The following is a 12773-nucleotide window of genomic DNA, read 5'->3' as shown; positions in this document are numbered from 1 at the left end:
GGCTGACGGATGAAAATTGACCAGGATGCTAGGGAGTACTCCTCTACTCTTCCTCAAAGCAGGTTAACAGGGTCTTTATGTTGATCTGAGAGGGCAAGCAACGCCTCATTTTAGCATCTTTCAAAATGCATCACTCCTTTGTGGATAAATAGGTGTTTTTTCCCAAAAATATACCTTGTTCGTTGAATTTCTGAAAGTACATTTTAAAACATTTCAAAATGAAGTTCAATAGAATTCATTTTTTTCTCCATACATAGCTGTTCAAAGCTCAATTCACCAACTTGAGCACAATTACAGCAAGGGCAAGACGTACTTGACAAACTTGCTGGAGTTCTTTGAGGATGTAACCAGCGAGGTGGATAATGGGGATCTGGTGGATGTGGTATATCTTGACTTCCACAAGGCATTTGACAAGATGTCGCAAAAAAGACTCATCCAGAAGGTTAGAGCCCAGAGGGTTAAGGGAAGACTATTGGCTTGGATAGAGGACTGGCTGACTGATAGAACTCAGAGGGTTGGGAAAAATGGGTCATTCTCTGGGGGTGAAATGTAAGTGGTTGGCTGCTGCTGGGTTCAGTTCTCGCACCTCAGCTGTTTGCAATCTATAACTGATCTGCAAGCAGGGGCAGAGTGTAACATAGCAGTTTGTGGATGATACTAAAATAGGTGGGAAAGCAGGCAGTGGTTTGATTTGATTTATTGTAATCATATGTACCTGAGTACAGTGAAAAGCTTTGCTTTGCGAGCAGTATAGTCAGATCATAGCAAACAAGGCTATACTGATCATAGGGTGCTTTGACAGAGTGAGGCCCACAAGGTTACACTGCACACGAGGTGCACAAACCAAGATCAACATTATTTGAAGTTAGAGAGACCCATTCAGCGGTCTAATAACAGCAGGAAGAAGATGTTCCTGAATCTGTTGGAGAATGTGTTCATTTACAGGTGGATATTGATAGGCTATTGATAGACCAGATTCTGGCAGATTGAGTTTAATGTGGATAAATGCAAGGTTATCCACCTTGGCCAGAAAAACAAAAGAGCAAACTATTATTGAAATGAGAAGCAGCTGCAAAGTGCATCAGTGCAGAGGGATCTGGGTGTCCTTGTGCATCAATCACAGGAAGTGCGTATGTGAGTGCAGCATATAATAAGAAAGGCAAATGGAATCCTGGCGTTATTGCAAAAGGACTAGATTATAAAAGTAAAGTAACATTGTTACATTATAAGGTGTTGGTGAGATTATACCTGGAATATCGTGTCCAGTTTTGGTCTCCTTACTTGAGGAAGGATGTGGTGGCACTGGAGGCAGTTCAGAGGAGGGTCACCACATTGATTCCAGGGCTGTTGGATGAGGAGCAGTTGAATAACTTATGCTTGCACTCACTGGAGTTCAGGAGAAAGAGGAGGGGATCTGATTGAGGTGTATAAAATACTGAAGGGCATTGATAAGGTGGACCTGGAACAGATGCTTCCCCCTGTGGGACAGACTCAAACAGGAGGTCATGGATAGAGAGTGAGAGAAGGTTGGTTCAAAACTGAGGTGAGGAGAAATTACTTCTCTCTGAGGGTTGTAAAGCTGTGACCCTCACCGCCCCAGGGTGCAGTGAAGGCAGAATCCATCAACAGATTTGTTACCACACAGGGTAAACCCTCCTGCTTAATTTAAACCAGCAACACAGAAAAGATTTATCCCGTGCTGTAATCTGTGAAAAATTCGAGAGGCTAAGAACTATTTAAAGTAAAAATTAACAACTTTATTTCTTAAAATATAACAGAGAATAATTAACTAACAACTACGTAGAACTCCTTCCTCTAACCAACTTTTACTTTCCCTTCTACAATACTAGTCCAATAAAACCCCTGAATAAGTTTTACCAAAAATTCAACTTTTCAAAAACCAGCCAGATGTCAAATCTTCTTTTCTTCTTCTTAGGGATTTCTGCTTCACAGGTCATTGATCAATAAAGGTATCTTTAAGAGAGCTATTCTCCAGGCAGTCTGCAGATGCTTGTGGCTTGGCAGTTCTCCTCTTAACTGTTCAATTTTCCCAATCTTATACCTCCAAAGCATCGGATTGGCTTTTAAGATTGTTAATGTACTAAATTCAAACTTGATTGGAGTTTGGTAGTTTTAGGGGTGTAATTTAAACTGATTGGCTTAATTCAAATCTGTTTTGTCATTTCCAGGCAACCAGCTAATCTAGCTTTCAACCAGCGTTACATTGTTACCTTATGCAGAACACTTGGTGCTGTCAGGTAGTTCTGTTAGCTTTAAACTCTCAAAGGTGTAGCATCCCCCACATCTTCATAACAGATTCAGGAGAAAAATTGCTATTATTCTGATGAAAAGCAGGATAAAGGAGTGGAGTTGAAACCAGGATAAGATCAGTCATAATCGTGTTAAATGGTAGAACAGGCTGGCAGGGCTGAATTGCCTAATCCTCCTAATTCCTGTGTTCCTGTCTGAGTTGTCTCACTACAGTTTCAAAACCATTAATATCTACAATATCTTTTACAATATATATGCCAGCTGTAGATCCTGGAGCTTTGACAGTTTCCAGCCCCTCGATGTATATTAGGGTGAAGGGTCTGACACACCAGTTTTACCCCCATTGCACACCTCCAGCAGATGCCCCAAGCTGCAGAGTGTCCCTTAGCGCCACACTCTACACCTGAGAATGTGCCAGGCTACAGCACTCAGTCAAGGACAACGCTTTGCACTGAGGCCCATTGAGTTTCAGGAGGACCAAAGAGCATCTTTCACCGAGTTGATGGCCCTCTGTCAGCAGTCACTGTCTGTCTCCGTGTGCATCCCTGGGAACAGCTGCACAGGGTGAATCTTGACAAATCGACCACTTCTCTCTCCCAGACCTTCTGTGCAAAGGCAAGCCCACAAACAAATACACAGCCATCTCCCCCTCACTGCAGCCATCTCAAGGGGCAGCATTGGGAAGGGTTGGGACTCTGTGTATTGAAGGAAAGATTTTATTGCTCACTGAGTAGACTCACATAGACTGGCCTCAGTGGGGGATGGGATGGGATGGGGATACCTTCTAAATCTTTAGGTAAAGTGAATGATTTGGGGTGAGTGATTTACCAGCTCATGGAACATTGGAGGCTCATGGTTCATTTTGCAGATTACATCAGCAGTTTCTGTGTTCTGGAATGGGCCAGAGCCTTTGGTGATAAAGGATGACAATTTCAAGGTGTTGCTGGGATACTGTTCTGGTTCCTTAATCAGAATAAGCACCAGAGCCACTGGAGGACATTCAGCCCCTCAATCTGTCCTATCATTTCATTCGCTTCTGGATCTCTGTATCTGAGCTCAATTTCTCTGACTTGGCTCCATATCTCAATATTCTGGTCTGACATCAATCTAGCAATCTCAGTTTTGATAGTTTCAGTTGGTCTCCAGCCTCAGAAGTTTTTCGGGAGAGAGTATTCAAGAATGGGTTCCCCCTGCTGCTGGCTTCCTAGTTACTGGGAGTTAAGGTTCTGGTTAAGGTTCATTGAGAGGAATTATTTTGATCCAAGTGGCAGTCATTGCCAGGAAGTGCCTGAGAGAAACAGTCCTGTGTACTTCCAGAAGTCTTTCACTATGTGACACACACATTGTTAAGATGGACTGAAGTTGTGAAAGACACTATATAAATGCAAGCATTTTCTTCAGCCAAGTTTAGCATCAGGCAGTTGGTGTATTGTTTGCCAGTGACAAACACAACACCTTTCCAGTGGTACACGTCTGACCTCTGACCTGTTGGATTATTTCCCATGCAGTGGGCAGTCTCCCGATACAGCGGAACTGAACTTCCTGAAGAAAGCGCAGTCGTTGGAAACATATGGAGTGGATCCCCATCCCTGCAAGGTAACAGGACAGTAATAGAGAGAGGAGCTTTGAGTGGGCATGGAGGCTGTGAGTCTTTGTAATCACTCTTGTCCCACCTGTAGACACTCGCCTTGATCCTGACTGTGAGTAATCAGCTCCCAATCAAACCTCACAACCTTTGGTACAATTCACATTCAGATTGAGCTTGTTCTTGCAGTCAGTAAACATCTTCCATTCCCTCTCCCCTCCTCTCTCCTCCACTCCATCCTCACCTCCCTCTTTCACTCTACCCTCTTCTCCCTTTATCCCCCATCTCCACTTTTTCCCTCTTTCTCTCTCTCTCTCCCTCTATCTCTGTGCACTCCTTGTCTCCTTTACTGCTACCCTCACTTTTATTCCCTCTCTCTGTTCCCTCCCATCTCTCTCTCTCATGTGTACAGGTGTAGGAATTGGGACCAGGAGTAGACCACTTGGCCTGTTGAGCTTGCTCTGTCATTCAATAAGATCACGGCTGATCTGATTAATCCGCATTCCCACCTTGTCCTTATAACGTTTCCTCTTCTTGCTTATCCCACTTCTGCCTTCAGGAAGAGATTCCCAAAGACTTACAACAGAACCATTTTCACCTCATCTTTGTTTTTAGTGGAACAGTGACCCTTTGTTCTAGATTCTCCCGAAGCAGGAAACATCTTCTCCACATCCACCCTGTGAAGCCTCCTCAGGATCTTATTGGTTCCAATCTGTTTCTTCTAAAGCCCAGTAGATGCCACAGCCGAACCTGTTGAACCTTTCCTCATCAGACAATGTGTCCACTCCAGGGATTAAACCTGTAAACCTCCTCTGAACTGCTTCCAACACATCTGTAATCTTCCTTAAATAAGGAGGTTAAAACTGCACGCAGTACTCCAGATGTGGTTTCACTCTGTATAAATGAAGCATAATCTCTTTAGTTTTGTATTTGATTCCCCTCATATTCTATTCACTTTCCTAATTACTTGCTGCATGTATATACCAATCTTTTGCATCTCATGCACAAGGACAACTAGATCGCTCTGCTTCACAGTTTGGAAATCTGACAATTCAATTCATATACCTTTTTATTCATCCTGTCAAAACAGACAATTATATATTTTCCTTCATTATACTTCATTTGCCAGGTGTTGTCCACTAACCTAACCCATTATATCCCTCTGTGGCTTCCTAAGGCCTCTTTGTTCCTACAACTTACTTTCCTACCTATCTGTGTCATCAGCAAATTTAACAGCCATGTCTTTAGTCTTTAGGTGCAAGTCTCATTTTCTCCTCTTTCTCTCTTATCTTTTCCTCACTCTGTCCCTCTCTCCACTTTCTCCCTTTATCTTTCCTTCCCTTCTGTCTCAGTCTCCTCTTTTTTCCCTGCCACTCCCCCTCATGTGTAGGATAATTTGAATTGCCAGTGTGTGCTGGCATCTGAATGTGCACTGATTGATGTGTCAGGGTTAGTAATGGTCTGGGTAGTGGAGAGAGACAGATGGGGGGTGAGCATTGTCACAGAGTCATGGAGATGTACAGCACAGAAACAGACCCTTCAGTCCAACTTGTCCATGCTGACCAGATAGCCGAAACTAATCTGATCCTATTTGCCAGCACTTGGCCCATATCCCTCTAAACCCTTCCTATCCATGTACCCATCCAGATGCCTTTTAAATGTTGCAATTGTACCAGCCTCCTCACTTCCTCTGGCAGCTCATTCCGTACACGTACCACCCTCTGGGTGAAAAAGTAGCCCCTTAGGTCCCTTTTATGTCTTTCCCCTCTCACCCTGAACCTATAGCCTCTAGTTCTCAACAGTTCTGATCTCAGGCAAAGAAATATGAAGGGGGAAGAGCTAACCCTTCCAGCCAGCCCTAATGGTATCAGAACGACTGACTGGAAATATCAGTAAAAAAGATCTGCATTTCTGAATGTGAACATTTCTCCTGTAGGATGTCTCAGGAAATGCAGCGTTCCTAGCCTTCACTCCATCTGGGTTTGTGGTCTTACAAGGAAACAAGAGGATTCATTTTATAAAATGGTGAGTGAAAGTTTCATGGTTTAGTGCAGTGATGTTTTCTGCTGTTCCCTCAAAAGTAAAATACAACTTTGCTGCTGTTCCCAGCCAAAACATACCAGCGGGATATCACTCTTAAAGATCAGGGGATCAAAGGGTAAGGGGAGAACAGGGGACTCACTTGGATGATCAGGCATAATCATGTTGAATGGGGGAGCAGGCTTGAAGGGCCGAATGGCCTACTTCTGCTCTTATTTACTATGTTCCTATATTGAGCTGGGTGTGAGGACATTTAATTCCCCATCCCTAAGTGCCCTGGGGAAGGTGGTGCTGAACTGCCTCTCTGAACTCCTCTGGGTCTTAGGTTGGAGGGCATTTACAACACCTTTGGGGAGGGTGTTCTAGGAGTCTGATACATTTCTGAGTTCCTGTTACAAATGTCCACATTGCAGATTCTTCATTTTTTGTTACCCAGAAACAGTGAAATCCCTCTTGCCTAGTGTCAGTAAAAGCTTTTTCTTGTTGTTTAACTTAGGGTGGGTCTCCCACAGACAGTGACACAGAATAAAGGTGACTGTGGGACTGGATTCTATCAGGCGATGGGGATCTTGCCCACTGGTTTCCAAAATGGTGGACCTGCCCCTCCGAGTCAACTCCAATGGGGGTCAGGGATGGGGAGGTTGCTATTTGAATATTGAGTGAGTTTTCTGATTAACAGTATCACTGTTCCCTTTCTTTCAGGGCTGATGTCAACAAGATGAAGTTTGAAGGGAAAACATTTAATTTGTATGCAACTCAGAAAGAGGTAAATGCTGACATTGTTTAAACATCAGCTACCAGTGTTCAAGCTAATGTAGTTCATCATCGAATCACTGCAGAAATATTTACTTCCTGACCCTCTGAATTTGCGAGGTACTGCTCAACACCTGACACAATCGGCATTTCGTAAACAAGGACTTATCAGAATTATACTCAATACCTTCTTAAAAAATTCTGGATTGCACATTGCTGGCTGGGCCAGGCATTTATTGCCCATCCCTAGTTGCCCCTTGAGAAGGTGGTGGTGAGCTGCCTTCTTGAACCGCTGCAGTCCGTGTGCTGTGGGTAGACTCTCGATGCTGTTGAGGAGGGAGTTCCAGGATTTGAACCCAGTGATGATAAAGTGTTGACCTTGAATGAAACCGGACAGTGGAGAAGCAGGCCATTCGACAATCCTGACCCATGTTGGTGTTTCCTCTCCACACAAACCTCCTCCTATCCCTATTTCATCTCAACTTAGTAGCTTTTCCCTCCATTACCTTCTCCCTCACGAGTTTACCTAGTTTCCAGTTCTATACCCTGTGGGTTCCCTCCCGAACAGCACTGCATCCTGTGAAATTATTGAGGTAAAGCTGCACAAGTTGAAAATTCTCTTCTTAGGGCCTTTTGACAAGATTTTTTTTATTGCTTACATTATCAGGAATCAAAGATTATTTTGACATACTTTGCGCCAACACCTGAAGCTTGCAAGCATCTGTGGAAATGCGGAGTGGAAAATCAAGCATTTTACAAGTAAGTGCCTTTTATTACAAAATAATTACAGCAGAGGGAACGGCCACAAAGCTAGTCCATGCAGCGTCTGAGCTTTCTCCCTCCTTATCTCCTCTCACCCTAACACCACCTCCTTCTATTCGTGTCTCACTTGTGTGTTTATCCAGCATGCCTTTAAATACATTAATAGTATTCACCTCCCCCTCATCCTGCGTTAGGAATATTCCCATTCTAATCACTCTGGGTGAGTACTCCTCTGGCTTTATTGCTTACTGATTTAATGCTTGGTTAACTGTGCAATAATGAGGCTCAGGGATGGGCAGCTGCCAATCGAATTGACTGAATTTGCCACTGTGGGGGTTCTGGAAATGTTGGGAGAGCACTCGGGCCACGGCTCTGGGCTCCATTACTGACAGAAACACCAGCACCATCTCCGACAGTGCCACACTACCTGGGCACTCTGCTGTGAGTGCTAGCACTCTCGAGTGGGACTCCAACCTACAACCTTCTGAGTCAGAGACAAGAAACCAGTCACTAAATCACAAACTAAATCTTGGAGATAGCTGCCAGGGGAGATTATTAACTTGTATATTATATTGAGAATAATGTTGATCACTGGATGCCATAAATGTATTTGAAGAGGATTTTTCTTTCTAATCTAGCTTTATAAAATGAATAGACTATTTCTTCCTCTTACGAAGAATAGATATTGCGGTGTATGACCTTAAACATTGCAGTTATGGTTTTATCAAATGGTTCATGCCATGTGGTTCTGTTTAACCTTGAGGTAAACATCGCACCCCATATTGATCCCATCACCAGTGCCAACTCACTCATATCACCCACCATTGCTCCTGCCTTAACTGATCTGTTGTTGAAGCTCACCTCCAGCTACTTCCAGACTAGACAATTCCAGTACTTACCCGGCTCGTCTCCCATTTCTCCCTCTGTAAACTCGTGCTCAACTAACATTCTGCTGCTCACACCGTGTCCCATTTCGCACCATCCCTTGTGTTCACTAGGCTGTTAACCTCCCAATCCAGCAACGCCTTACGCGTAACATTCTCAACCTTGCTTTGATCTTCCTCCATGGACCTGCCTCTCCCAATTTCTGGCAGGACGACCCTCCAGGATTTATTCTGCAATTCTGGCCACTCGGGCACACCTGTTTTTAAACACATCACCATTTCGCAGCAATGCTTTCAGCTGCCTGGGTCTGTGAGCGCTGGAAATCCTCCATCAACTTCTCCACAATTCCCTTTGTTCCTTTAAGATCCTCCTTAAAACTGACCACTTTGAGCCAGCTGTTGATCACTTGTCCTCATCTTAATTTATGTAGCGCAGTGTCATATTTTGCATTATCACATCCCTGCAAAGCAGCCTGCGAGATTTTTAGTGCGACAAAATACTATATCAATGCAAGTCTTTGTTGTTGAAGGCTCTGTGTGAATGTTGGGACTGATGTTTTGGGGTGGCAGGTTGGGGAACAGGGTGATTCTCAGGCGTTTTGAAGATGCTGGGTTGAACATTGTTACTTTATTTGCTGTCGACCAGGTTTGAAAAGTCCAGTCAGGTACGGACGGTTTCAAGCAGCAACCTATTCTTCAAAGGAAGCCGGTTCCGATACAGGTAAATAATCAGAGTAAGTAGTGGCTACTGAAAAATAATCCTTTATTTCGGCTCTTCAGGAGCCACTGGAAGGAAACCCATGGAGGAAAACCAATTACTGAGCCAAGAACGAAACGTATTTGGCATTAAATGAATACAGGGAGACTCACCATCCAGGCAGCTGGTTGGCTGGTTTGGAGCTAGGGTTGGTGATGACTCAGAGTTTTTGAGTGTCTGTGTAGAAGCTGGGGAAGATAGAAAGCTGATGGGAAAGAAAAATTTACCATTGCAATTCAGTTATAAAAAAAAATGACATTTTCTAATTGCCTTGCAACTGGGGGAATCTTATCGCGTTTTTCAAAGTGACATTTAACAGACATTAGTTACAAATGGCCATTGAAAGCTGTTTAGTTAAGCATAGAGATAATTGAAGGCAATTATTATGGTATGGCTGATTAGTCCCACACAGATCTCCCATCTGCAAAATATATAGGTCATGCTTCTTCAGCCTGCCTCAGGATAAAGCCAGGCAATGATGACTGTGTCCCCCAGTCTTAACAGGTCAATGATAAAATAAATTAGTGTCTGATTGTTAGTTCCCTTGTACTGACACTGTCTCTATGGCTCCATTGTTACTGCATTCAGTGGGAAAGTCGCAAAGGAAGTGATCGAGTCCAGTGCAAAGATTAAAAGGAGCCCCCCAGAAATTCACAGGTAAGATTGTTCACTCGAGTGACTCTGAGTTAAACGTTTATTAGAACCTATCTCACTGTGTTGTGCAGATGAATCCAGACAAAAAGCTTGCTATATCATCACCATTTCTTTGAGTATCCTTCATATTCTGTATTTACTGTCCTCTGTGCTCTGTCTCTGATGGATTTGTTTTACCCTGTGATAACCTGTGTCCACTTTTAAGTGATATCATCCAGTCCTGTCTTTATTCTCTGATCACTCTATACCTGTCTCTGCTGCTTTATTCTTTTATTACTCTGTGATACCTTGTTACCCAACATCTCCACTTGCTTTGAGGTCTCCTGTACATCTAACTTGCTGTTCACTGCCTCTCTATTTCATTTCTAACCTGTACCAATTGAAGCTTAGCAATTTTTACTCATCGACTAAAAGCTCCTACACCATTGTTAAACTGTGATAATATTCACTGGTCCATAGAAACTATCAGCAGCTCACAGTAACTACAACTAATTCAGGTAACTAATGTTAATCTACCGTAACTACCACTGACCCAGAAAGACTACCATTGGCTCCAGTAACTATTGTTAGGTTTCAGTGTCTGCCATTAACTATTTGTCAGCTTCAATAACCCGCTGCAGTAACCACTGTTATAGGCTGCACTCACCACAGTTAACCACCTTTTATGATCATTAAGGTTCTGTTTCTGCCTCAATGTTCAAACACATTCGGTGACTCCTGTCAAATTGCCCCTGGGTAATAAAACTCCTGAGCTAATGTCTTCCCTCTCCAGATCAGGTCTGGTCCCGAGTCGCAGTTGCCCGTCCATTTCTCATGGATCGAGGTTGTGCAGTGTGCCCAGGACTCGCAGGAGAGCGGTGCACATCTCCATCATGGAAGGTAAGGACCGTCTGAAAATGGCAGGTTTGGACCAGGTCACAGTGAGGAACCAATCCCTGGGTCAACAGGATTGGGTCAGAGGCTGGAGGCACTATTCGGAAAATGTGCCGGAAAATCACAGCAAATTTTGTGGAGCTGAATTCTGCTTAAATCCCACTCAAACACATTCGCATTATTTCTGAAATGCCCCATCGTGGGTCATTAGATGACATAATTGATCCTAATCAATTACTGATGAACACAGGCCTCAAAGAATGAATTAAATTAATTTAAAAGAAAATTGAAATCAAGTGATGGTTTTGATTGCTGAACCCAAATCTAAACTTCCTTGCGTTGATGAATTTTGAACTTGTCTCAACTGACATTTAGGTATTTATGGCTTAATTATCTGTGCTGTAATTAACTTTCATACCCAGAATCATACCCAGTTCTCTGCCATTACAAAACTATATTCAAGTCTTGCTTCTTGAGATACCTGGGAGCTTGCTATACTTCCTCATTGCTTTCTCCATGGTAACACCTTAGCCTATCAGAACTTGGTAATTAATCAACTTCCTTTTTTCCTGTGGTATGAATTGTTGCGATTGTTTAAAATTTGGCATTCTTGCATGTGTCCTGATGAGTTTGAGATGAAAAGCTTTGGTGTTAGGTCCCTCTTTTCAACAAGATGGAAGTCCTGACTTTACCAAGCAGCTGCGCTGGATTTATCTGGATGAGCAACAGATCCCAATGAGACTATACTCTGGGCATTGGAAGTGATTGACATTGGAGCCAAGTGACAACATAATGTGATGTACTGGCAAATAGTACAATTGGCAAAATTGTGCCCTGGGTCGTGACCTGGTTTTATTTTTGGTTGAGACAGGGTAAAAGGTCATGGAAAACACAAACATAGAGGTGTTGGGGTGGTTCCCAGACATTTAAACCTCTCCAGTTCAAAATTGTTGATTCATTGGATCACGAGAGCTCACGGATATTCGACCCCGCTTCAGATTTTTGAATCCATTCTGAAACAATGGCAGCTCACATTCTTCTGTCTTCCCACAGGGGGCTGTTTAACTGTAAATTTAAAGGAGCCTGGGTCCCAGAGAAATGGGATCAACATTATTCCCAGTTTGTAAGGTCTTGGCTCACTCACTTTCGAAAATGTTTTTTTTAATTGTGATTACATCACCACAGATCCAGAGACTAAGTGGAGACCTGCATCAAATCTTTGGAAGAAATAAAATCTGTCTTTTATTTGAAAGAGGGTGACTCATATTTTGGGCACAGTTTAACAGGAGACTCTCTCCTGGGCATTGGTTTAACGAGAGACTGTCAGGTGTCCTGCCTTCATATCTCCACAAATGTGCTTTGGCAAGAGCTTGTACTGATAGGAGACAAAAAACCTTGCATTTATAGTTATAAATCAGACAACACCAGGTTATAGGAGAAAGTGAGGACTGCAGATGCTGGAGATCAGAGCTGAAAATGTGTTGCTGGAAAAGCGCAGCAGATCAGGCAGCATCCAAGGAGCAGGAGAATCGACGTTTCGGGCATGAGCCCTTCTTCAGGAATGATTCCTGAAGAAGGACTCATGCCCAAAACGTCGACTCTCCTGCTCCTTGGATGCTGCCTGACCTGCTGCGCTTTTCCAGCAACACATTTTCAACATTTTATAGTCCAACAGGTTTATTTGGAAACACTAGCTTTTGGAGCACTGCTCCTTCTTCAGGTAGTTGGGTAGCAGGACCATAAGACACAGAATTTATTGCAAAAGATTACAGTGGCAGGCAAGTAAATTGATATAGTTGACAAACCTTGATTGTTAAATATATCCTCCAATAACCCCCTGCAGTAACCACTGTTATAGGCTTCACTCACCACAGCTAACCACCTTTGCTATCAAGTTCAGTACCTATAAGGATGTCCTGAACAGGGATCTTGGACTCTTGTCACACTGCAGGTGACCCCACTTCACTATGCAATCTCTCTCACACACACAAGCACACATACACATAACACCCACGCATGCACGCACACTCTTACATACACTCACACAGACCCCCTCTCATATACATCCGCTCTCATACACGCACACATATAACCCCTACACTCTCACCAACACACAAACCTCTCACAGGCTTATACCCCATCACACTCACACACGTTACCAAGCTTGCACACACACAAACACATACTCTCTCAC

At 43.4% G+C, this 12773-nt stretch overlaps 1 protein-coding gene across 2 annotated transcripts in view; it reads left to right on the top strand.

Annotated features, from left to right (window-relative positions):
* Positions 1-12773, top strand: part of LOC132834159 (FERM domain-containing protein 5-like) — a 243112-nt gene that overhangs the window by 197738 nt on the left and 32601 nt on the right. For both annotated transcript variants that reach the window (XM_060852817.1, XM_060852816.1), the window contains 7 exons: positions 3780-3867; positions 5793-5881; positions 6599-6662; positions 7317-7408; positions 8942-9016; positions 9641-9709; positions 10479-10585. In XM_060852817.1, the coding sequence (XP_060708800.1) occupies positions 3780-3867; positions 5793-5881; positions 6599-6662; positions 7317-7408; positions 8942-9016; positions 9641-9709; positions 10479-10585 (584 nt within the window). The remainder of the gene's footprint in view (positions 1-3779; positions 3868-5792; positions 5882-6598; positions 6663-7316; positions 7409-8941; positions 9017-9640; positions 9710-10478; positions 10586-12773) is intronic.

Source organism: Hemiscyllium ocellatum, chromosome 39 (genome assembly GCF_020745735.1).
Source record: "Hemiscyllium ocellatum isolate sHemOce1 chromosome 39, sHemOce1.pat.X.cur, whole genome shotgun sequence".
Classification (NCBI taxonomy): domain Eukaryota; kingdom Metazoa; phylum Chordata; class Chondrichthyes; order Orectolobiformes; family Hemiscylliidae; genus Hemiscyllium; species Hemiscyllium ocellatum.
The sequence above is the reverse complement of the archived record's forward strand: the minus strand, read 5'-3'. Positions and strand labels throughout refer to the sequence as shown.